This window comes from Zingiber officinale, chromosome 8A (assembly GCF_018446385.1).
Source record: "Zingiber officinale cultivar Zhangliang chromosome 8A, Zo_v1.1, whole genome shotgun sequence".
Lineage (NCBI taxonomy): Eukaryota > Viridiplantae > Streptophyta > Magnoliopsida > Zingiberales > Zingiberaceae > Zingiber > Zingiber officinale.
The window spans coordinates 349,006-376,441 of record NC_056000.1 but is presented as its reverse complement, the minus strand read 5'-3'; the positions used below and the strand labels follow the sequence as shown (position 1 = coordinate 376,441).

At 40.9% G+C, this 27,436-nt stretch overlaps 1 protein-coding gene across 4 annotated transcripts in view; it reads left to right on the top strand.

Annotated features, from left to right (window-relative positions):
• The first annotated feature begins 15,031 nt into the window (after positions 1–15,031).
• LOC122011719 (cyclin-T1-3-like) overlaps positions 15,032–27,436 on the top strand; it is a 28,364-nt gene continuing 15,959 nt past the window's right edge. Inside the window, exons 1-4 of one of the 4 annotated variants that reach the window (XM_042568092.1) lie at positions 15,032–15,247; positions 15,320–15,504; positions 16,482–16,538; positions 20,475–20,760. In XM_042568092.1, coding sequence (XP_042424026.1) covers positions 20,534–20,760 — 227 coding nt within the window. In that variant the 5' untranslated portion in view covers positions 15,032–15,247; positions 15,320–15,504; positions 16,482–16,538; positions 20,475–20,533. Of the gene's footprint in view, positions 15,248–15,319; positions 15,505–16,481; positions 16,539–20,429; positions 20,761–27,436 lie in introns of all 4 variants that reach the window. The other 3 variants (XM_042568090.1, XM_042568091.1, XM_042568089.1) reach the window with 3 other exon arrangements.

Below are 27,436 nucleotides of genomic sequence, written 5' to 3'. Positions count from 1 at the left end.
CTAAGTCTTAATTAATACCTTGGTTCACTATAGGTAATAGTTTTATAAGGTTTTCTGAGATTGGAACCCTAAGATTCCAAATGTCTGAGTTTTTGGTTTTAAAGTCTGAAACTTTCGGGCTCTAAACAAGCTCAGACCATAAGAGCTCATTTTTTGAATATATTTGTGGGTGATGATTCTTAGGTTCTAGGTTATGAATTTGGGAGATTCTGAATTTTTGAGTTCTGAACTTTTCAGAATTCTCGATAGACAACGACTCAAAACTTCAGTTACTGAAATCAGAATTTCAGTATTATCAGACACTGACCGGTCTACCGACCGATCAGGAGGTTGCCTGATCGGTCTCCACGACCGATCAGGAGAGTTCCAGACCCATTTGACCTCTCTGTTCGATACCTGATCGGTCTCCACGACCGATCAGGACATTCCCTGACCACAGAAGGTTCACTGATCGATCCAGGGATCGATCAGGAGACACTGGCACGCATCGACTTTACTGATCCACATCTGAATATTCCAGAGACCGATCAGAAAGCTCCCTGATCGGTCTCCACGACCGATCAGGACACTCCCTGACCGATCAGGACGTTCCCTGATCGGTCAGGATTTCTCCTGATCGGACAGCCGTCCGATCTTATGCTCTGATCACCCTCTTTAACTTCCCCCAACCCTTTCTCCTCTCATTTCACGCCAAAGAACCCTAGCCGACATTCTCCTCAGCACTCTCCTCAGTTCCGATTCTTCTCTCCACCTTCTCCGAAAGCTACAAATGGCGCCCAGGTAACTCCTTTTTCCTTCCCGAAATCTGTTCATTGCTGGCATTTTGGTTTCATTTCTCACTGAATCTCTGTATATTGTCTCTTGTCTCGGTTCTTGATTGTTTGGGGCTCCCGTGCACTCTCACTTGTCCCGATCATGTCCCATTTTTGGCCTATTTAGGAAGAAATCAGCCGGTGAGGGTACTTCTAAGCCATCTGCTGAGAAATCCAAGTCCCAGGCACCCTCCCGACCTAAACCTTCCTTTTCTTCGAGATTCCCGAACCGACAGTTTGAACAAACGATTCAACAGAGGACATTCAAGCTACTCTCATGTCGATCTGTGAATCGAAAGTACATGGATGAGTTTTGTCCCTCTGTATCCGAAACCCTGGCATATTATAAACTTGACTTGTTAGTCTACCTAGAAAGGGACATCAACTATGACCTAGTATCTGAATTCTACAACAATTTTCATCAGACCAGTGATGGTGCTTATAGAACCAGAATCGCTAAGAGAACTATCGATTTCTCCGTCGTAGAATTCTTTGGGTATCTAGGTTGCCGAATGTGTTCAGGAGATCCTTTTCCCATTTATCCTGATTTACCAGACCCATTACCTCCTCCACTTGATGTATCACCTGACACTATCTATGAGTATTTCTTTGGACACCCTAGACAGGATGGACTGGATGAGTTGGATGTCGAGTTTCCTACTTTTGCGGCTCTAAGACTATCTCCTCCTGACTATATTCTTTTTAAGATAGTCACAAACTATCTTCTTCCAATCACATCCAAACCTCTAGCAGAGATCCGACCATACCACTGCCTGATGCTTTATGGTTTGCGTCGGCGTCTCGATTTTGATATCATGTCGAGCATCTATTCTTCGATCATCTCATATACTCAGCCTAGCAGCTCCACTATTTATATGCCTTATGGGCATATAATTACAGATTGGCTCGAGACCCTTCTGATAGATGTGTCTAAGGGTAGGATAGTGAAGATGGTCAGACAGGATTGCAGACTTGGGAAACGGACATTTTCCAAGTCCGGTATCTTGGGACAGAATGGGACTGTTCGATGGAAGGTTGGGAGAGGTCTGGGAGAGTTACCACGGGCACTTCCTCGACAGGTTGCTACTCCTCCTCCTGTTGCTGATGAGGCCGACTCTGACCTGCGATGACAGATTGCGGAGCTGGAGAGCCGCTTCGATCGGCACGATGAGCTACTGGCTACTGAGCTCCATGGACTGCGCGTTCGGATCGACCAGCGCTATGATGATCTACGCAGTCAACAGATGGTGACGCAGCAGCTGCTTCTAGGCTGGATGGCCAACTACCCACCTCCGCAGCATTTCTCGGGCCATCCACCTTCGAGCTCCACCATGCCGCCTCAGGGTTACGTGCCTCCCGCAGATGATGATGATGTTCCTCGTGTTGAGGACATTGATTGATACATTCTGTTTGTCACTTTGACTGTCTGTGTTTTGGATGCTATTTTGTTGGATATTTTTGTATGACCTGGATATTTGCTTATTTCATCTACTTATGCTGCTCATTTTCCTGTTTGTCTTTATGTGCCATTTCCTATTGGCTATTGATATGCTGTTCATATGCTTTGTCTTGACTGCCTCTTATTTCTTTATTACTGTCTCATAATACACTTAGAGTGAATTCTAGGTGCATTAAGAAAAAGACAGTATGGGTTAAGGGGGAGTCTTTTGAGTCTTATCACCCCATTCGCACCTTTTCGGTGTTTGACAAAGGGGGAGAGGATATCTAAGTTTAGAGATGTATGAAGGTTTGATTTTAGGGGAGAAGATAACGGGGAGGATCTTGATTCCCGTTATCGACATCCTTACATCGTGGTGTATTCATCTTAGGGGGAGGATCTTGATTCCCCTAAAATTATGAAAATAAGAACATTTCTGATCTAAACTTAAATCGTGTTGTCAAACAACAAAAAGGGGGAGATTGTTGATCTGATCGTTGTTTTGATGTTGACACCGATTTAAGTTTGTATCGATATTAATTGAACTCGGTTGATTCTTGATCAAGGTTGATCATGTGGAAGGAAAAGTCCAAGTTGGAAACTTGGACGAAGTCGGAGAGGGCTCGGTAGCTCGTTCTTGGACTAGGTCGGAGAGGGCTCGGTGGCTCGTTCTCCGGACCGGTCGGAGAGGGCTCGGTGGCTCGTTCTGCGGCACGGAGAGTCGGAGAGGGCTCGGTAGCTCATTCTCCGGACTAGGTCGAGAGGGCTCGGTAGCTCGTTCTCTGGACGAGACGAAGTCGGAGAGGGCTCGGCTGCTCGTTGGCTAGGTCGAGAGGGCTCGGTGGCTCGTTCTCTAGACCGGGAAGGCGAATAGAAAATCACGGTGAGTGAAGCCGGAAAAGTCCTAGTGGTGAAGCTAGGCGGTTTGGAAGTCCCGGTGAGTGAAGCGGAAAGTCTTGTGAGAAGTGAAACCCTAGTCGGTGAAGCTAGGTGAAAGTCCCGGTGAGTGGGCAAGGAAAAATCCAGATTGATCAAGGATGATCGGACATCGGTGTTGAGAAGGTCAAGTAGGTCAAGGGAGTGACGGATACTTGGCACGAAAGAAAAGTCAAGTGGGTCAAAGGTTGACCGACACTAGCAGGTGAGTCAAGGGAAGTGACCGGATGCTAAGCATGATGTACCAACAGGTCAAGGTTGACCGGATGTTGGTGTGGGAGACTTGGGACTTGGTATTGGGAAAACCAAGCTCGGATCGATCTGGGGACCGATCCAGTGATACGGCTGATCGGTCTGGTGACCGATCAGTAACCAAACAGATGATCAGGGATCGATCGATCGTCCAGGACCGATCAGGACAAGCAAGAAGGAGAAAGAGAAGCGATCGGTCCCCAAGACCGATCAGGGACAGTGTGGACCGATCAGGTTGGAGCCTGATCGGTCCAGGACTAGCCGTTGTGAGTGACAACGGCTAGATCTCGGTCTTCTGTGTCTTCTTCTGCCTTCACAGGTTTGCAGGTTCAGCTATATAAAGGGTCGAGCGACTCTACAGGCTCTTCTTCTTGCTTCTGCAAGTTCTTCTAGGTTCCTTCTGCGAGCTTTGCTGAGCTCGTACTTCTTGAAGCTTCGCGTGAGCTTCCCTGCTGCTGGCATCCGTGAAGCTGCTGCTTCATCAACGGATCTCCAGACGAGAAGGCAAGCTTGTTTGTTTTACATTCATATTGTCTTGTGCTTCTTTGTATTTTGTGTACTTCTATCTTGCTGTTGCAAGAGTTATTGTGGCGAGGTTTCTCCACCCAGAAGGAGTTTATATTAGCCGGTTTTCCGGGGTCTCATCCACCGACGGATTGATAGGCTTCGTCCACCTTACGGACACGCCGAGGAGTAGGAGTTTCATCTCCGAACCTCGTTACATCGCTGTGCTTGAGGTTTGAATTCTCCATTTACGTTTCTGTTGTTATTTTTCCGCTGTGCTAACTTGATTTGTAGAAAGAAACGCAAATTTGGGGTCGGCTATTCACACCCCCCTCTCTAGCCGCATCCGAAGGTCCTATCATTATGGAGCAAAGTGAAGAAATTTCATGAGAGGAATTTTTGCCTACACAAGAAGAAGAAGAAAAATCCAAAGAAACGGATGAAGAAGCTCAAGTAGAGGAGGAGCAACCGAAAGGTGACGAGCACTCAATTTCTGAGGAAAAGGAGGAGAAGGATGAAGAAATGTCATCCACTAGTGTGGATGAGGAGACATCCTCAAAGGTTGAAGAACAATCCAAGACAAGCGAAGAAGAAGAAGAAGTCTTGGAAATCAACCTAGCAAGCACCTCCACCGAAGTGAAGTCAAAAGACCATATAATATGCTTCGGGTGCAATGAGAAGGGACACTGCAAGAATAGATGTCCTATGGGTAAGAAGAAGGTAAATCCTAAACCCAATCAAGTTATTTTAAATTCTAATGTGGGTTGTAGGAATGAAGAAGTCCAAAAGAAGAAGATGTGCATCATATGCTTCATGTGTGGAGAGAAGGGTCACTACCACACCAAATGCCCCCAAAAGGGGGAAATCAAGAAGCTTGCCCAATTGAAGAAATGGGAGAAAGAGAAGAAGAAGAAAATCTCAAGTCAAGGGGGAGCTTCAAGGGTAAGGGAGGTATACCCTAATTTGAATTGTAATTCAAATTTTCATTCTTCCAATCATGCTAGGAAAAATAATGATTATCATTATGTCGCAATGAAAAATTTTGGATTTAAATATCATGATAGAAGTAGGGTAATTGTCGATCAAAACCTTAGGAAATCTATGCATGAAAACTCTAGAAATGGTAGACCTAAGGAGACTCAAGGCATTAATCCCAAGAAGGGGAGACATATGCCTAGAAAAATGGGTAGGTCTAAGAATGTCCAAGGTGGACATGTTGACTCTAGGTTTAGGAACCTAGAAAGAGAAAATCAAGCTTTAAAGGCAAAACTTGATAAGTTGGAGAAACCCCTAGAAAGATTCAATGTTGGATCTAAGGGTTTAGGTATGGTGTTGGGTAGCCAAAGACCCAATAATGATAGATCGGGTTTAGGATACCAATCTAGTGTCTCCAATGCTAAGGGAAAATCGTATGCTAGGGTTGCATATGACTATAGCAAGGAGAAGCCAATAAATGTCAAGGGAAAGTCATTTAAAGGTAAGGAGAAATTAACCAAGGACAAGGTGTCCAAGGTTAAGAAAGTTAGGTTTGTAGGCCAAGTGTCACCGGAGGTGCACCGATGTGGCCTAGCCATTGTGGATGAGTCACCTAGGGAGGTGACTAAGGTTAAGAGCTCTAGGGGGAGCTCAAAGAGTCAATTTGGGACCCATGACCAATGGATCTCAAATGGGTACTACTTGGGATTCTAGATAAGTCATGAAATGTGCCAAAAGGTTTGGAGATGGATTTGAGTCTCAAACCTAGGGTTTTGACACACATGGTTTGTGTTTCATGCAAGAAATATGACATTTGGGGTCATATAGCATGATAATTAGTTTTGGATATATAGATGCTATATAAACCAATGCTAGAGATGCATTATGGGTTAGTATGGACAAATACATCAAGAGGAAGCCAAAACTAGGACTTTAGGTCAAGGTTCAATTGAACCATTTAGCTAGTTTTGGATTTTGTGTCAATCTTGGGATTGGTGATAGATACATTTTGTAATGTATTTTTTCCAAGTAGACAAGAGTACAATAGACCTCTACACAAAATTTGGAGATTTTTGGAGGTCTAGGGAATTTCTGGTGCATTTATGAAGTTGGCCTGAAAAGGCTTATTTTTTCAGAAATAGGGTACCAGTCGACTGGTACAGATACCAGTCGACTGATAACAGTAGATTTCGACCACAGAATGCTTCTGTAAGGTTCTGTCGAAGGGGGCAGTCGACTGGCACTTGGGGCAGTCGACTGATACCAGTCTGATAGTATTTTTCAGTGCTATTTGTGACCGTGTCAACTCGTTTAAATGTATGAGATCCGTGGGGGATAAATACATGAGTTTGGATCAGTTTGGATGATAAATTTTCAACAATTGGGATATTGTTGGAGAGTTTTTTGAATGTTAGGCAAAGGGGGAGAAGTAAGGTTTAGTTGGGAAAACCTTAAATGTCTTTGCGTAGGGGAGCCTTGTGATAGATTCTTAAAAATCCCTGTGGGAAAATCCTAGCTCATTGGGGAGTTTAGGTGTAGGGGGAGCCTTGGGATAGGTTCCAATGCATGTTGCATTTTGTTTCGGCGGTTGCCAAGTGTGTAGCCTTGGCAACGTAAGTCCATTCGGCGGTGTAAGTTCAAGTGTGTAGTCTTGGCAACGTAAGTTCATTCGGCAGTGTAAGTCCAAGTGTGTAGCCTTGACATCGTAAGTTCATTGTTTTTAGCATGTTTATTTGCTATTTATTTTCCCTAACTTAAACGTATTGTCAAACACCAAAAAGGGGGAGATTGTTGGAGCAATCCCAATGGTCCGCGGGACCATGTGTTTTGATGTTTGGGCAAAGGGTTTAAGTTAGGTTTACTCTCGTTATTTGATATGTGTACTTGAGTTGTGCAGGACTGCAGGTGACACATGTGACTCAGGTTAATGGCTTTGGGTCCGGTGAAGGATGGAGCATCCGAGGGACCGTGGACAAGGCAGCAAGGACAAGGGCCGATGGAAGCGACTTTGAGGCATACGCGAAGGATGACATTGGGGACGTTGGATGCATTCGAGGGACGAGAGCCAAAGGAAGTAGGCTTGAAGGCAAGTAGTCAAAGCTGCAAAGAAGAGTCAAGTGAGTCGTGAGGGTCCGAGTGCTGAGAGAAATGTACTCGGGATGGGAACCCTAGGTATAGGGTTGTACCAGTCGACTGGTACTGGGATCAGTCGATTGGTGTTGAGCACAGAAGCTCTCTGTGCCCGAAATGGCTGGGATCAGTCGACTGGTCCTGGGACCAGTCGACTGATAGAGAGACATTGGGCTGGCACCAGTCGACTGGTGCAAGGACCAGTCTACTGGTAACGGGCAAATCAGCAAGGCTGATTTCCTCAAGCTCTATAAGAAGGAGCTTGGGATGGCCAACAAATGTTGACGAAATTAGACTTGGTTAAAGCCTAATTAGTAGTCACTAAGTGCTCAAAGGTTCCCTTGTGTCCAAGTGTTTTTTGTGAGTGTTGTGGTGAGGTTTCTCCACCCACAAGGAGGTTGAGCTAGCCGGAGTTTGCCGGGGACTAATCCACCGACGAATTAAGGGATGCCCACCTTACGGACACGCCGTGGAGTAGGAGCAAGTTATCTCCGAACCACGTAAACGAACGTGTTAGCGGTTTGCATTTCCATTCTTGTATTTGGTGTTTAGCTTTCTATTTGTGTTCGTTTGTATTCCGCTGCGCTAACATTGTAGGAAGCAAGGATTTGGGGGTGCCGTCTATCCAACCCTCCCTTTAAGCCGGCCGCAAGATCCTCCAACACCTCTGTCCTTGGTATTAGATCGAGGAGCAAAGGGAGCAAGTAGAGGCGGATAAGGAGGTAACGAAAATATTACTTATTTATTACCTCTTAATATTATGTCTTGTGTAGGTGAATACGAGTGTGCTCATGACCTATAGAGCAAGATGATTGCTCTTCATGAAAACTCTACACAAGCATAAGAAGTGAAGGAATTCAAAGAGGACAACTTATTGGGTCAAGAGAAAGAAGAAAAAGAAGAAGAAAGTTCATTCTCAAGAGAGTGTAACAATAAAGACAAAGAGGGAGCATGCATGCTCTTTGTGTCATGTATATGAGGATGAAGATGAAGAGCCTCCACCTCTAGAATTGAGGGGGAGCGGCATTTAACGACACTGGAGTAAGAAGAGGTCTCTACCTCCGGGTCAAATGAAGAAGAAGATGATGCCACCTCCAAAATCAAGAGAAATCAAATAGAGAATCATATGCCACCTTTACAAGCAAAGGTATAATAATTTCAATTGTTAATAATAAAAGTCATATCATTTACTTTGAGTGTAGGGAACATGGATACTATAAGAGTAAGTGTCCAAAATTGACCAAGAAGAAAGGTCAAGTGACACCCAAGAGTAAGAAAAAGGCCAAGGAGGTCGGTCCCTCGGTACACAAAGGCAAGGAGCATATTATGTGTTTCTTTTGCAATCAAAGAGGACATTATCGGAGTCAATGTCCAAAGGGGAAGAAACCGACCAAGCTCAAAGGAGGAAGCTCAAGTCAAGGGGGAGCTTCTAAGGGGAAATCTAAGGTATCATTTATTGAGCCAATTCTTTTGAGTCATGATAAGAAGCATGTTAAATCTAATCTATATCATTTTAACACAATTTATCATGAAAATAAGAGACATGATAAAATTAAAGAAAAATATGTTGCTTATCATGCTAAAACAATCACACCTAATGCTAGGAAGGTAGAAAACAATCTAGGTAAAAATTCTAAGGATTTTAGATATAAACCTAGAAATCAAAATGTTCAAGGATTTAAAGAAAAATCAAAATCTAAAGATTTAAGATTAGAAAATCAAGTCTTGAGGTCAATACTTGATATATTGGAAAAGATCCTAAAAAGAATGAAAAATATTCTAAAAGGACAAAATGAGCATAACCTAGGTTTAGGAGAACAAGAGCCATCCAATGGCTATAGAGGTTTAGGATACAAACCTAAAGCTAAGAAGGACGTAGCTTTATACTATAGGGTTCCATATATTTATGGAACTAACCCTAGGTTTAGGGGCCAAGTCAAAGATATAAGGGGAGTTATCCCTAGAAGTATTTTTGAAAAACCCAATACGACTAAGGCTTCAAGAAAATCACTAAGAAGGTTACAAGGGAAGTTATCCCTAGAGTTGACCTAGTGGAGTCTAGCATGACTAAGGCTTCTAAGAAGCTTAGAAAGGTCATTGGGAAGGTAACTAGGGAAGTTATCCCTAGTGAATACTTAGAACATTTAAGGAGCACCAATCGATTTTGGGTTTCTTGGAGCAATTTCTCTACACCCTAGATGGGTTAGAGAGTGTCAACTCTAATTGGAAGGGTAGTTAACTCAACTTTGGTGAAGTTGACACTTAGTGGACATTTTCAAGATAGTTGCACTTCTTGAAAATGAGAAGGATTAAGTGATTTACTTTTTGGAAGAGTAAAATATGTCAAAATTTGAGAAATTGAGTCTAATTTAAAATTGACACAAATAAGAAAAGAAAAATAAATGTCAAGTTGGGATTTTGACATTTTCTTGAGAGAAAAAAGGGAGCAATCTAGAACTTTTTTTTAATTTAGCAATAATTAAGGGTACTTAGATAGATAATCTAGGTATATTTATTTATGCTAAATTGTCATGATTGTTTGCCTATCATATGCTAACATTATATTTTGCATTTACATGTTTATGAAAAATTTACAAAAATACCATGTCATGTCATACATATATCATATAGTCATAGTAGTCTTCTTTTGAAAAATAGTCATGTTGATGTATGCTATAAATCATCATACATTATGTTAATTTCATGTAATTAAGGATAATGATATTAGTTAACAAATAACATCCAAGGTGGATGATCACATTTCATATGCCTAGATAGATATGCATGGACACTTAGTTTAAGGAAAACCAATACCTACATCTCATAAAGAACCATAAGGTGACTTGTATGTGGTTTAGTACACATTAGATACAAGTGAAATATTAGAATGATGAACAAAACTTAAGATGTTGATTTAGTGCATCTGTTTGAGCTTTGATTTCATCAAAACACATAGTTATGTGTTATCCAATCATTAGGAAAACTAATGTACAAGTCATGTGCATTGAGCCCAAAGAACATGGTTGGAAATTGGTTTTGAAAATGATTTCAAAATACTTTTGGAAAACCTTGGTGAAGGCTATCTTTTGATAGTAATCACCATTGTATAGTTTGATACAAACTTGAAAGAACCATTGAAGTTTTTTTTACAAGTTTCCAATTCTGTGTCAATTTTTAAAAATAAGATGTATTTTCTTAGAAAACTATTTTCTTTATAAAAATATATGCCTTAAATAATGTCTACATGAATTTTCATGAATTTTAAAATTTTGTAGAATTTTTGGGACATTTATGAAATTCGACAGAGATCGAATTTAGAAATTAGAAATGGTAATCGACTAAGCTAGTCGATTACCACATCCTAATCGATCAGGTTGATCGATTAGGCGAATTTCCGTGAGCACAGTAGCTTACGGAATCGATTACAGTAATCGATTAAAGATCTTAATTGATTACATCAATCTATTAACACGGTGGTAATCGATTAAATCTCAACTTTAATCGATTAAGAGTGGTTTTAAGCGATTAAGAGCCTTGTTTATGTGCTTAAGATCTTGTTTTCAACTTGAATAAGTTCATTTAAGTTAAACAAGTCGTGCTTTGGTCATGTTTATTGGAACCCCAAGGTTGTTTTGATATGATCAACAAGTTAAGTTAGGTCCTGTGATGTTTTAACCTTGTGTCTAAGTGTGCAGGAGTTTAGGAACACAGGGAGTCGAGCAAAAGACTCAGCCAGCGAGAAGGACGGCACGGGAGAGAGCCGACGGGCTCGGTGCATCTGAGGTACGAGGTACTGCGGAAGAGTACGCGGACGAACGAGAAGGAGGCGCGCGACGTTTCCGAGGGACAAGAGGCCAGAGCAGAAGGTTGCCCGAGAAAGTCGAAATTGGGTTCGGGTGAGCCTTATTTCGGTTGGATGAAATCACCCAAGCGAGCAGAGACGGAGCGGAAGACCCAGATTGAGACGAGCAGCACCGGAGCAGAGGGCCCGGACCAAAAGTCAACTAGGTTGACTTTAGTGGTCCGAGCGCTCGACCAGTCTAGGCGCCCGGAGCGATTCCTGGCGCTCGGAACCCGGTTTTGACCGGATCACGTTTGATGGCAATCCGTTGCGAAGGGAATAAAATTTTATCCCCTCCCACGCGCTTGGAACCCTCCAGGAGCCCCGACCAAGACTATAAATACAACCTTGGTCCAGAAGCTATTCATTCATTCAAGCAATTAACAAACCAACACTTGTGCGCTTCCATTTTTAGTTTAGCTTCTATTTTTTATACGTCATTATTGTAAGAGGCTTCTTCGCCTGAAGGAGATACTAGTATGGTTCATTCCTTGGATTAACAACCTCCCCAGTTGTAACCAAGTCAAAATTCTTGTGCCTCTGCCTTTTTAAGTTCTTTCTTTAATTAATGCAAGTGTTCTTTTGAAAGTCTGAGAAGGGTAGTTTTTTATTTATGCAGGCTATTCAACCCCCCTTCTAGTCGGCCAACCCGGTCCAATAAGTGGTATCAGAGTCAGGACGCTTCAGGAGGACTAACCATCGATCGAAGCACCGAACAAATGGTCGGACCAAGCATATACCCACAAAAGTTCGAGGGGGAGTTTGTCAGTTAGAAAAAGCGAATGTAGGTATTTTTCAAAACGGATTTTGATTTACTTTTAATCATGGAATTTGGTTTTGTATTACCGGAGGACAAAGAAAAATACAGTGGACGAAAAAGGAGCAGGCCGACTACGTGACAAACGACAAAGCAAAATTCCATCTGCTGAGCGTCCTTCCACCACAAGAAGTCAACCAGATTGGCAACTATGACTCAACAAAGGAACTGTGGGAAAAGTTCCTTGAGCTGCACGAAGGGACGTCCGAAGCCAAGCTCGCAAGACAGGATTTGCTTCGCAACCAGCTCACCAGCCTGAGACTTGATGAAGACGAAACAGTTACGCATCTGCACTCGAGAATTAAGGAGCTTATCACCGGACTGTCGAATCTCGGAGAAAAGGTAAGTAATCGAGATTCGCTAAGGTACGCACTCAATTCATTTCCTATAAATACTAAATGAGCATCACTAGTAGATGCCCTTTATATATCTAAGGACTTAGAAACTATTTTTTTAGAATAATTATTTTCCACATTTGAAGTGCATGAATCGAGATGTGCAGGTACAAAGGAGCCAAAGCACAACATCGCCCTAAAGGCATCGAGAGACGAACAAGAGTCAGAATCCTCTCTCGACGATGAAGAAATGGTAATGATGGTAAGACGATTTAAGAAATTGTGTAAATCTAGGAAAACTAACCATCCGCAGGGTAGAAAGAAAAGGACGATCTGATGCTACCACTGCAACGAAGAAGGGCACGTCAATGACAACTACCCCAAGCTAAGAAACAAAGACAAAGGAAAGAAGTCTGCCCAATCGAACAAATTCAAGACATTAAAAGCGACGTGGGATGATACGTCGTCCGAATCGGAAGTCGAGACCTTCTTCGGACTTGCATTAATGATAAGTTATCAAGACGAGGAGTATCATTCAAGCTCGTCCGAAATGAGCATCGATGAAGGGGGAACTACATCCGAAGAAAGCAGCAGTTCAGGGGAAGACACGGATAACGAGATCGACAAGATTAGTTAGGTACGATCTTTTCCTCCCAATAAATTATTTAAGTTTATTAAATTATTAACCAAAGATTGCTGTAAGTTAGAAAAAGAGATTAAAAATTTAAAAGTAATTCTAGCTAAGTCTTGCCCATTAGAAGAATTAGACAAATTAAAATTAAAAAATAATGATTTTAAAAATACAAGTAAATAACTTAAAAAATCATGCATGTTCACATACTACAAATTTTAAAAAATACAACAATTTAAATTGGTATTTTAGATATCACAAGGGACAAATTAGGAATATTTTAAAAAAGTATGTCCCAAGAAATTCTTAGTTAATTCAGTTGGTTGGAACCTATATTGGGTTCCAAAGTCTTGTTTAACCAGAACTCTAGATTAAACTTAGTGCTTTCAGTGAGAAAATTAAACGTTAAATTTCTTTATGAAGCTTTGTCTAAAAAAGTAGTTGTTGCTCCAATAACCAAGAAGGCCTAGTGCCTCGCCACTGTCTGGAAGCCAAAATATTAAAATAAAATATTTAATTAACTTATTGATAAAGCATTAAAATTAAATAATGCTTTAATTTTTTTTTTCAAACATTTTTTTTAAAAAATTACTTAAAATTCTTTTTAACCATAGGATTTTTAACTTAGAAAATTTTCTTACTTAATTTTTTTTCTCTTATTCTCAAAAATAATTTTACCTGTAAAAACTTTTAGAAAAATTTCTCAAAAATATTTGTTAAACAGTTTTACTTATAAATTTATTCTTTGAAAATTTATTACAAAGCGGGATAAAGGAAATTTTTTTTAAAGTTTTTCAAAATTATTTCCCTTGGATTTTCACTTGGTATCCCATTTTTTTATGTGATCAAAGGGGGAGAAAGAAAAAGTTAAGTCTAGGGGGAGGTAGATTACAATTTTTTTTTATTCTTTTATACTTTATTGCAATATTATTTGTTTTACTTTTATGTCTATTTACCCTATCTTAACTTAGGTTGCTCACATCAAAAAGGAAAAGATTGTTGGAACCCCAAGGTTATTTTGATGTGATCAACAAGTTAAGTTATGTCTTGTGGTGTTTTAATATTGTATTTAAGTGTGCAGAAGCTTAGGAGCACAGGAAGTCAAGCAAAAGACGCAGTTAGAGAGAAGGACGACACTGGATAGAGCCGACAGGCTCGGTGCCTCTGAGGTACGAGGTGCTACGGAAGAGTACACGGGCGGACGAGAAGGAGACGCGCGACATTTCCGAGGGACGAGAAGCCGGAGCGAAAGTTTGTTCGAGAAGATCAAAATTGAGTTCGGGTGAGCCTTATTTCGGTTGGATGAAATCACCAAGCGAGCGGAGCCGGAGCGGAAGACTCGGACCGAGGCGAGCAGCACCGGAGCAAAGGATCCAGACTAAAAGTCAACTAGGTTGACTTTAGTGGTCCGGGCGCCCGGAGCGATTCTGGGCGCCTGGAATCCGATTTTGACCAGATCGTGTTTTACCGCGATTTGTTATGAAGAGGATAGAATTTTATCATCTTCCAGACACCTGTAATCCTTCAGGCGTCTCGATCAAGGCTATAATTACTTTGTGCGTGTTCGTTCACTACCGCACACCTCATCAACATTATCCATTAATTGTTAATGTTAACTAAATCATTAGACATCAAGGACATGCCATTTATTTTCCTTGGATTCTATTTGCAGTTAGAGAATGTATTCAAGAAGTCGATGGTACGGACCTTTAATACCGAAACTTTGTCGGATCCTTTTCATATTCCTATCGCAGCCAATCTTACGATAAATTTGATGATATACTGGGAATAATCATAGCACGAAAAAGGAAGTAAATCTTTGATCAAGTCTCTCGTCTTCCTCCACTGATGCAGTGTTGGAGTCAATCATCTGGCAGTTGTTGAACGAGCAACGTGAATGTGCATCGAGCGAGCATTCTGTGTCAAAGTTGGGCGATGAGAAATAAGAGTTGAGCGAGCTGGCGAGCGAGCGATTGACGATTGTTGAGCTGCGACTAGGAGCGTGGGCGTGCGTCGTGCGAGCGATGAGCGACTATCAGTGTGTCGGGGAGCATGTAAATCACATGAAAGACGAGCGCTCAACGGGCAAGTAGCATCCGGTCCCCCTTTCCTTCTTTTGCCGACTTCGCACCTCTACAAACAAAGCAATAAATAAGCATCAATCTTGTAAACAAACAAACAAAGAAAAAAAAAATTACGATTGTTTACGGCCAACGGCCATACGCGTCGACGATATTTTTTTTTTGCCGTGGGATCACACCGTCTGTGTAAGAATCGACGGACAGGAATGTCGGATCCCATCTACCAGCGGCGCGGACACCGATCGGACGGTCCAATTCCTTCGCTATATGTGTTTCCCCCACTTCGTCTCCCCAACGGAGGCTTTTCTAGGGCACGCCTAATCCCCCGATTCCTCCTCCCCCGTCTTCTCTCACCGCCGTCGACGCGGCCGCCGGCTCGAAGAGAAGGAGAAGCATCTCATATCCGCCGAAGAGAGGGTTCTCGACGACTTCCGTAGTCTCCACCTCCGTCAAAGACACGCGTTCTCCACCAGGCGACACCTCCTTCCCACCGCGGTGAGTCCCGATCCTACACCTTATCCTCTTCCTCCTCTTCTGCACCTGCCTCCGGAACCCTACACCTTGTAGAGGCGACTTTCTCCGACATCTGCTATCCTCCCTCTTATACATCGCGGCGAGGCCCGATCCGACAGCTCATCCGCATCTGCCGCATCCTAGTCGTCCTCCCCATATTGCCACTGTCTTCCTCTTCCACCATCAACATCATGCCGCATCACTTCGTCGACACCTTCTTCCTCTCCTTCCTGTTCCGCGTACGCCATCGGGGAAGCCATTTCAATACCATGCTAATTACGTTTTTGTTTAAATTACAATATTTTCAAGAACTCGTCGGATGAATTGGTAAAGGGATGACCTGCTAAACCATTTTCAATACTGTGCTCATTACTTTTTTGATTGAATTAGGCGTCAGAACATTTTCAGCTACAGATTTAAAGTTTCTGACATATAAGAATGAGCAAATGGAGCACGTATTAGGCTGATCAGTTCACTCTTTCCAAAGCGTCTCCTATCTGTTAATTCAATTTATCTTTACGTTTGAAGATTTTATTGAGATTAAAACAAATACTTTCATGATATCATAGCAAATTAGGTGTCCGGAAGAATAATTATAGTCTGGAAATAAGTTTTTTTTGCCAACAAAATCCTTTGTTTGCTGTGTGTGGAAGTATATGGTTGCCTTTTTTGCTAGTTGCTATTATTCAACCAGGACTCATGGTTTGATCGGTTTCACTATCATTGCTCTCTTTAGAGCAAGGTGCAACAATCTCTAATGTACCCAATGAATCTGGCTGGACTTTACATGTTGATAAAAACTTATATTAGCTTTTGTGTCAAGCATAGTTTATCAAGAAACAAATTGGTGTTAAAGGAAATTACCAAGATTTAATCCCACTACAATTGTTGTTTCAATTATGTGGACATTTGGAACTCTACATGTGCATTTGGATTTTTTTAGGTCAAATATAACTATTTGTTCAATCGATATGCTTAATTCTAGGTTATTTTGATGCTGTGTTTTATTCTATATTTTCCTATATGAACAAATTCAAAAATTTATTGCATACAATTAACAACTTGATCTCTATTGTGATTCTTAAATAGTAAGTTGCTCTTACTTAGCCTTATTTTCTATGAATAGACGTTTTGTTTGTTATGGGGGAGGAGAAATGATGGAGTAAGGGAAAGTTGATGCTTTGGTGGAACTGATATGTCTTTGTTTTGAATGCAGGATGTGTGCTTCAATTAATCATTGGCTTTATTTGTTGCTTTGGCGAACTCAACAAAGGTCTCTTTCAAACTTTGTTCTGATTTTTTTTAAAGAACCTGTATTTTTGTTTTTAGTTTCCATGCATATATAAAAATTATAGATTTCAATAAAAACATCATCTTCCTCAAGAAAACAAAGTAAATCATAAGTTCATATGTTTATGTAAGCGATAAATAAAATTTTAATATTTGTTTGGATCCATACAACATCTACATGTGATTGCTATGCTTTTGCTGAAACTACCAAAAACAATCTCTTGCTTTTTATTGGAATATAAAAAAACAAAATTTGATCTATTCATAGATGGGTTTTTTGCTTATCATATTATACTCATATAATATATCAAACACAGTTGGGAGATGCCATTTTTTATCTTGTTTTTATAATTATTGTTATTTTATTTTTGGATTGATTCTTAAGTCTGAATTACTATCTTGGGAAAATGGGATACTCTAGATCAAGTGAGAAATGTGATTTGAAATTTTGTATCTCATTTATCTTGGGAAAATGGGATGTTCCTAGACATATGTTCATCTTGCTGTTTTTTTTTATTCTTTATAATTGTAAGTTGGACTATTTTCTATGATCAAGTTTCAATTTTATTTGATTTCTATTATAGTTCTCACTTCAGCATGTCAATGTCGTTGTTCTACTGATATTTTCAATCTTCTATTATGCTAAAAATTATGTTTATGGCCATACATAGTAAAAGATTATGTTAAGCAAAGGAATCTAAATTATCCAAGAGCAGAATTCTGGAAACATCATCTGTGCACAGTGGAAGTTATATAACTGGAATAATCGCACTTCATTAATGTTTCTATCTTTTGAGTTTGTTGAATCTTAGCTTGCTTCTAGTTAGCTAGTGCTTTAATCCCAGACCAAGCCGGCTGGTTCATCCAGTTAAATTGTCATGCCCTAAGTAGTTCCTGCCCGAATAAAATTTCGACAGCATCTCCCCTGTACGAGTGACAATCTGAAACTTATACATTGCTCTCAGGGCTACATATACCTTGGCCAACACGGCCGAAACAATAAGCAATAATAAAAATACAACAAGCAAGCATCCACACAGTTTAATAGGAAACAAACTAAAGCAATGATAAGAAAACTCAAAAACAACCCTACTCAACTACACCCATAAAGCTCAAAACACAACGAACCAGAATCCACTCACCTCTTCTGCCATCCAGGCAGGCATGTAGTAAAACAAATCCAAATAAACTCATCGACAACATCCATAAAGTAAACTAATACAAGTCCAGATAGTGCAATAAGAAAATAAGAACCAAAGTCCGAAAAACAACACATTCTTGCGACCTGTAGGGGACTAGCGACTAGAACCCTCCGGACAACCTCAACCTGAAATGTAATAATAACCACGGGGTGAGTCAACTCCTCAGCGGGTAACAACTGATATGCATAATAAAGAAATTAACAACTAGCACTAATCATGCGTACAGTCTCCTGATATAAGAATGATAAATGCAACTGAAATAAACAGGAGAAAACTGTACTAACAAAAACCTGGGTATAAGTATAACAAGGTCATCAGACCGAGAGGTATCAAAATCCTGCATGCATGTCAAACATATGCATCCAACCAATATGCAGCAAATAAATGCAGTCAATGCGTATGATGTCAATGACATGTCCTGGTCACCCCTACTCTCCAGTCAGCCGTCACACACGATGGTGAGACCGAGTGGGTAGGGCTGTGACAACCGTGCACTCTGCCATCACTATTCCTGATGAGTGACCAAGTGGACGGGATGCTGTCGGAGTACACCTATCCTCCTACCCCAAATCATAAGTGGGGGAGCTCAATGCTCTCATCTCCCTGAGCAAGTCCAGAGAAGGGATTACTGCCGGCTACCACGCTGCGTCCACTACCCATGAGCAGACCAACGGAGCCAAACAGAGCAAACTGTCTGCCGGCTGTCACGCTGCGTCTCCAAACCAGTGGAGCCTAACAGAGCAGAACTGTCTGTCGACTACCACGCTGAGTCACCGGACTAGCGGAGCCTAACAGCAGAACTGCCACACACCTTCCTGACATACCACTAACCCATGAGTGGTGATGTGTGCAGATCTATGTAACTGGTGATGTGCTCAACAATAATGGAGCCGACTGTCGCACAACATGCAATCATGCGAGATGGTGCATTACACTAAGCATAGAAAATATCCAGAACCTATCCATATATATAATGTGTACCCTAAAACAAATTGACCAAATCAATGGTCAAGGTAAACAGGTCAGATAAGGTATCAAAACCTATGTCCTGAACACAATAAAAACATGGTTGTGTCACTACCCCTATAGGTATGTATCATCAGGTAGACACTAACATAAAATGTATAACAAATAAATAAAACAAGCATGTAACAGATCGGGTAGTAATCAACCGAAGCATATAAGAAACATAATCATTGCTATTTGTTAAAAACACTACTATGCATATCAAATGACATAAAGTCAAAGTACCCGCCTCCAATCGAAAAGTCCAATCCGATCCAAATCCGACGTCGAGATACTCGTCTCGCGTCAAAGTCCTGTAGCACATGATGTCCAGATTTAACTAATTATATATATAAATAAATTAGCTAAATCAAATTCTCGAGAAGCTAACATAAATCCAAATCCAATTAACCTAAAATTTATCATTGTATAGATGCCCACCTTAAGGTATAGCAGTCAATTTGCAACTCACCGCCGCGATTCAGAGAACAAGATCTCACTTCACACCCTCCTCTACTGATCCACAGTCAAGAACACGGCCGCTGAACCAAAGAAACACCCCACTGCAAGCACTTCTCTTCTAAATTCCAGTACAGTGTTCGGATCAAGGTGAGGTCAAGAGTGGAGATCACGGATCAGATTTGGGATTCAACCATAGCATAGAATCAAATCCCTATTAACCTAATACCAACCAAAATTGAACCTCACCGTGGATTGATCAAGGGCAGAGGGCACTAGGGCAGCGACATCGACACTGTGCAGAGGTGCAGCAGCGGCTATGAACCCAAAACTAGGGCACTGATACCTTGCTCCTGGCCAGAAGCAAACCCCAACAGAAATGCGTCGGCAAAGAACCTAGGGCTTGAATTCTTTCTCTTGGCCGAAGACCAGCCCGTGCCGAGGCTACAACTCGGATCGGGAAGAAGGGGCGGCAGGAAAACTGAAGGGTGTCGTCTGCGCCAGGAGGTGCCGACTGTTCCAAGCCGTGCCGATCGATTGACAACGGCAGTGGAGTAATTCGGGAGAGAATGAGGGAAAGGAGGATCTAGGGCTCAGGGAGGAAGGAGAAGATGGTCGACTGTGGTGGCGGCGGCGCGATGAAGGAAATGAAGAAGAGGGATATGCCAAGAACACTCGGCCACGCTTAAATCGCGAGGAGAAGGGAATCGCCGCCGGTTAGGGCACGGCTTCGCGAGGCGCGTGGGAGAGGGAAACGACGACGGGTGGAGAGGAAAATAGAAAAAAAAAGAAAATAAAATAAAAATAAAAATTTGACTTTTCCTCACTAAACCGGGGTAGCCTAAACAGGCTTTCCCGGGGCCCAGTTTTTATCCCCGTAACCGAAGTCATACGGTCTCCGAAAAATTCTCAGAAAATTTTTAAAAATTCCGGAAAATTCCCTCATCGTCATTCGCCACTTTTCGATATCTTACATAAATGGGAGCTGGTCTGGTTCTAATGGAGAGCACCTAGTAATGGTTTCTACTGGAAGAACTGGGAACCAGAAGACTTCTGATTCCTTGTCTGATCTGGATTTAAAAACACTGAAGCCACCAATATTGATATGGAAAAATCATAATAATTATATAGTCACATGTTGTTTCCTTTGTGCTAATAATTTATGTTTCATTTCTAAATATTACTTGTTTGTTAACCATCATGTGCAGGATGATACCATTGCGTTTATTGGCTTGACAAGCTTACTGTGACAGATACTGAACCAGAAAGCAATTCAACAATTTGAGTTGGCCTGCTCAATACTGTTATCAATATGGCTGGAGATTTTTCACTTCATGAAATGGCGGATGACAGCCCCTTCAGGTCCTCCCATGACAGGCATGAGGAAGTTAAACTGCCGGGCGCTACTTGGTATTTGAGCCGGAAGGATATTGAAGAAAACTCCCCATCCAGACAAGATGGCATTGATCTCAAGAAAGAAAATTATCTCCGGAAGTCTTACTGCACATTTCTTCAGGATTTAGGCATGAGATTGAAAGTGTAAGTTTCCTCTAATTATATGTTCTCTATTTGTTGTCCAATCAAGAAATGCTATGAGCGTACTTTCAATTTACTAATTTTTAATGTGTAAGGATCCCTCTTACTCGTCCTTCTAATATCCATTTTCTTTTTTTTGTTTGTATAATTTTTGAATCATTATGCCTTATGTGCTGGTAGAAACACTAGGCCTTTGTTTGCTGATTCTGGTTTTAGCTTGCATCTCTACATTTTTTCTCTCTTAAAATAACAATTATGACTTGAACTGTTAGGTTTAAGGTTGACATTTAACTTGTCTAAATCCTGCTTGAAAGGAGTTGAACTTGATTGACTTTGCATCCTTGTTTTGTAGTATAGTTTGTATTTTCTTTTGTTTTTTTTTTTTGACCAATCAGTGATGTGGAGGGTGTGCATGGCAAGCATGTCAAAAAGTGTATACTGGACCACCTGCCACATATACTTGTCCGATAAAACGGATAGTACTCCCTTGTGACAATGGTAGATACAACATGATACAAGACCACATAGTTGGTACAAGCACGACCACGCAAAATAACAATATCCAATTATCAAATGTAAAGCTATATAAAATCCACTCAAATGTAAACTGAATAGTCTGCGGGTCGACATGGCTTAAAACTAACAAGTAGTATAACCAAGATAAAGGTCAAAATCAAAACACAAGTCAATCTTTAAATGAACGAGTCCGGAAACCAAAGTGCAAGAGAAATACAATACGAAGTAAAATGAAAAACTCTTGACATGATGTTGGATTAGCGGACAGAATCTCTAAGCGACTTCACATATCCTCTATTTGCTATATGAGGAAAGAAGAATGTAACGGGATAGTGAGCTCAATTGACTTAGCAGGTAATAAAAGATAGTGCATGAACAAGTGTAAGGAGATAAGGTATACAGTCTCATAGATAATATCAACATAAATAATAGCAAGAACATAATAAATGCATATACCCAATCCACTATGTATAGAATAATGGACAGAAATAAATAATGATTTGCAATAATACTGCTTGTAACCACATGAGCAACATATACAACACATACATGCCAATAACATGCATGACAATGTCAAACACATGCAACAACCGTATCTCAAACATATGCAACATATCGCATGCATATGCAATATATATATTACCAGCATATACAACACACATCACATGCATATGCATGGTCACTCCTGCTCACCACTCCAGCTACCACGACATCTATGTGGCCGAGTGGGCAGAACATGACAGTTGTACAACACTCCAGCGACCACCACTTTCGAGTGGCCGAGTGGACAGTATGCAAAGTAGTTATCTAACTACATACTCCAAAAAGGAAAATGTCCTGCACGCAACTTCAGCTACCATTAACCCGAGTGGCTGAGTGGGCACGACATGACATGCTGCACTTAACTCAATCTACCACTACTCTAAGTGGCCGAGTGGGTAGATATGAATGACGATTCTCTCAACCACAAGGGAGACAATGATTGACAATATATATGCAATGCAATAATGAGCAAAATGTAAATAATCATATCCACATATATAGTCATCACTATGCATTGACTATATCGAGAAAGCAAACGACGAAACACGAAACACGAAGAAAGGCTTCACAACCTCTAGTTCTGATACCAATAAATTGTCACGCCCTGAAGGTATACTCGTCCGACAAACGGACAGTTCCCCCTTGTGACAATAGTAGATACAACATGATACAAGACCACATAGCTGGTATAAGCATAACCACACAAAATAACAATATCCAACTATCAAATGTAAAGCTATATAAAATCCACTCAAATGTAAACTGAATACTTTGTGTGCCGGCACGACTTAAAACATAACAAGTAGTATGACCAAGACAAAGTGCCAACTAGGGTCAAAATCAAAACACGTCGATCTTTAAACGAACGAGTTCGTAAACCAAAGTGCAAGAGAAATGCAATATGAAGTAAAATGGAAAACTCTCGACGTGACTTGCGGATAGAACCTTCAAGTGACTCCATATACCTCTATCTGCTATCTGCAAAAAGAACATAACGGGATAGATGACTCAGCGGATAATAAAAGATGGTGCATAAACTAAGTGTAAGAAGCTCAAAGGTACATAGTCTCACCGGTAATATCAACATAAATAACAAAAGAACATAATAAATGCATATACCCAATCTGATCCACCAAGTATAAAATAATGGACAAGAATAAATAAGGATCTACAACAGTACTGCTCGTAACCACACATATATAGCACGTACATATCAATAACATTAATGACAATGTCAAACACATGCAGAAACCATATCTCAAACATATGCAACATATCATAGGCATATGTAATATATATCACCAGCATATGCAACACACATCACATGCATATGCATGCTCACTCCTGTTCACCACACCAGCTCCTACGATATATATGTGACCGAGTGGGCAGAACATGACAGCTGTATGACACTAGCCACCACTACTTTCGAGTGGTCGAGTGGGCAGTATGCAAAGTAGCTATCTAGCTACATACTCTAAAAAGGAAAATGTCCTTGCCTGCACGCAACTCTAGCTACCATTACCCCGAGTGGCCAAGTGGGCACGACATGACATGCTGCACGCAACTCCATCTACCACTACCTCGGTGGTCGAGTGGGTAAATATGGTTGACGACTCTCTTAACAACAAGGGAGATAATGGTCGACAGTATGCATGCAATGCAATGATAAGCAAGATGTAAATAATCATATCCACATATATAGTCATCACTATGCAATAATAACACAAATATATCCATAAGTATAATTTATGAACAATATATATAAATAGAGTAACAGGTGTAAAAAAAAAGGACTGTGTAGACATCAAGTAGATCAACTCTAAGGTCAAGCAACTAAGTATTAAGCTCAAGCAAAATAAGAATAGAGTCAAGGTAATAAAATTACCGATCAAAACCATTACTCCTGCACTAAGATCAATATACTAAGAGAACATGGAAAGAAATACCCGCTTGTAGATCCTGTTGAATGTCTTCAGGTTTTAGCGCCTGTCTCAAATCAGAATCCTGTAACATAGAACCCAAATTATAGCCAAGTTCTACCATAAAACAAGTAGCGAAACCTAATCCTAAATCGATTAGGAAATCCTAATTAATTCAACCTATAATCAATCAGATAAAAATTTATCCTTAACCCACTAATCAATTTCCTTATCCAATTCTCAAACCAATTTAGTAATCGGATTCAAGTAAACCTTATTATTAACATGCTCCAATTTAACTCCATTATCCTGTTAATCTAACAACCATTAATTGAGGAATTAATCAACCGAATACAATTCTAACTAACGTAATACTATTGCTAATCAAGGGTTTACTCGGTTAATTGAAACTAACAGGATTTAGTCAACCTTCTAATTCAATCGAACTCATCAACAAATTAATCGATTAATTAAGGATGATGTGAAACAGTGATACCCTTTTCTTTTCCTTCTTCTCAGTTGAACGGCGGTGAAGTGCACGACGTGTGGACAGCAAGTCGTGGTTGACCGCGGAAACCACAGTGCTAGCTGCAGCTGCGGGCTGGCAGCGAATGCTGCGGAGCTGGCCGTGGCTGCAGGTTAGCAGCGGTGGCCAAGTCTTGCCGCCCGCGTCGAGCCGTAGTGGTCGTGCCTGACCTTGATGGCTAGACAAGGGGGAAGGCAGCGACAACGGGATGATGACGCTAGCAACAACGGCCAAAGGATTGTTGCTTGTGGCTGAAGAGGGGTCGACGACGACGACCCGTGCTTGCGGTAGAAGCGGGTCATGGCAGGCGACGAGAGAGGGGCAGCAGCGATAGAGAGGGGAAGAAAAAGGATTGGGAGGAATAGGGAGAGAAAAACTAGATTTTAAATATTACTTAGGTTATTTGATTATAACTTTAGATTAATGAAATCAATCAACTCCTAACTTAAGCGATATTCCAAACAGGTTCACTCAAAGCATAATAGATTTATCTCCTTAAATATGTTATACAAATTTGGTTTAAATTCCAAAAATTTTTAGAAAATTTTGTAATGTTATTTCTTAATTAACATTTATTATTTTATTATTATTTATTTGTTGTATCTAATAGCACAACCCCACCAGATAAACAATAAGGTAATTGATATGTGATAACACAAAGTTCGATGGTCCTTTACAAATAAATTTGAAACCATGGTCTGTCTTGGAAGTTTCATTAAGTAATGATCATGTCTTTTGATTTTGGTACTAACCACTAACTACTACTATTTTCATTAAATTTATAGACGATTGCTTGTACATTTATAAAGATCACTTGTAATGCATTTGTGAATCGAACTACTTTCATATTGGATATTTTGAGTTAAGCATAGGCAGCAAGTCGTGGTTGACCGCGGAAACCACGGTGCTAGCCGCGGAAACCACAGTGCTAGTTGCAGCTGTGGGCTGGCAGCGAATGCTGCGGAGCTGGCCGTGGCTGCAGGTTAGCAGCGGTGGCCAAGTCTTACTGCCCGCGTCGAACCGCAGTGGTCGTGCCTGACCTTGATGGCTAGACAAGGGGGAAGGCAGCGACAACGGGATGATGACGCTAGCAACAACGGCCAAAGGATTGTTGCTTGTGGCTGAAGAGGGGTCGACGACGACGACCCGTGCTTGCGGTGGAAGCAGGTCAAGGCAGGCGACGAGAGAGGGGCAGCAGCGATAGAGAGGGGAAGAAAAAGGATTGGGAGGAATAGGGAGAGAAAAACTAGATTTTAAATATTACTTAGGTTATTTGATTATAACTTTAGATTAATGAAATCAATCAACTCCTAACTTAAGCGATATTCCAAACAGGCTCACTCAAAGCATAATAGATTTATCTCCTTAAATATGTTATACAAATTTGGTTTAAATTCCAAAAATTTTTAGAAAATTTTGTAAGGTTATTTCTTAATTAACATTTATTATTTTATTATTATTTATTTGTCGTATCTAATTGCACAACCCCACCAGATAAACAATAAGGTAATTGATATGTGATAACACAAAGTTCGATGGTCCTTTTCAAATAAATTTGAAACCATGGTCTGTCTTGGAAGTTTCATTAAGTAATGATCATGTCTTTTGATTTTGGTACTAACCACTAACTACTACTATTTTCATTAAATTTATAGACGGTTGCTTGTACATTTATAAAGATCACTTGTAATGAATTTGTGAATCGAACTACTTTCATATTGGATATTTTGAGTTAAGCATAGGCAACAAGTCGTGGTTGACCGCAGAAACCACGGTGCTAGCCGCGGAAACCACAGTGCTAGCTGCAGCAGCGGGCTGGCAGCGAATGCTGCGGAGCTGGCCGTGGCTGCAGGTTAGCAGCGGTGGCCAATTCTTGCCGCCCGCGTCGAGCCGCAGTGGTCGTGCCTGACCTTGATGGCTAGACAAGGGGGAAGGCAGCGACAACGGGATGATGACGCTAGCAACAACGGCCAAAGGATTGTTGCTTGTGGCTGAAGAGGGGTCGACGACGACGACCCGTGCTTGCGGTGGAAGCGAGTCGAGGCAGGCGACGAGAGAGGGGCAGCAGCGATAGAGAGGGGAAGAAAAAGGATTGGGACGAATAGGGAGAGAAAAACTAGATTTTAAATATGACTTAGGTTATTTGATTATAACTTTAGATTAATGAAATCAATCAACTCCTAACTTAAGCGATATTCCAAACAGGCTCACTCAAAGCATAATAGATTTATCTCCTTAAATATGTTATACAAATTTGGTTTAAATTCCAAAAATTTTTAGAAAATTTTGTAAGGTTATTTCTTAATTAACATTTATTATTTTATTATTATTTATTTGTCGTATCTAATAGCACAACCCCACCAGATAAACAATAAGGTAATTGATATGTGATAACATAAAGTTCGATGGTCCTTTTCAAATAAATTTGAAACCATGGTCTGTCTTGGAAGTTTCATTAAGTAATGATCATGTCTTTTGATTTTGGTACTAACCACTAACTACTACTATTTTCATTAAATTTATAGACGGTTGCTTGTACATTTATAAAGATCACTTGTAATGCATTTGTGAATCGAACTACTTTCATATTGGATATTTTGAGTTAAGCATAGGCAACAAGTCGTGGTTGACCGCGGAAACCACGGTGCTAGCCGCGGAAACCACAGTGCTAGTTGCAGCTGCGGGCTGGCAGCGAATGCTGCGGAGCTGGCCGTGATTGCAGGTTAGCAGTAGTGGCCAATTCTTGCCGCCCGCGTCGAGTCGCAGTGGTCGTGCCTAACCTTGATGGCTAGACAAGGGGGAAGGCAGCGACAACGGGATGATGACGCTAGCAACAACGGCCAAAGGATTGTTGCTTGTGGCTGAAGAGGGGTCAACGACGACGACCCGTGCTTGCGGTGGAAGCGGATCAGGGCAGGCGACGAGAGAGGGGCAGCAGCGATAGAGAGGGGAAGAAAAAGGATTGGGAGGAATAGGGAGAGAAAATCTAGATTTTAAATATTACTTAGGTTATTTGATTATAACTTTAGATTAATGAAATCAATCAACTCCTAACTTAAGCGATATTCCAAACAGGTTCACTCAAAGCATAATAGATTTATCTCCTTAAATATGTTATACAAATTTGGTTTAAATTCCAAAAATTTTTAGAAAATTTTGTAAGGTTATTTCT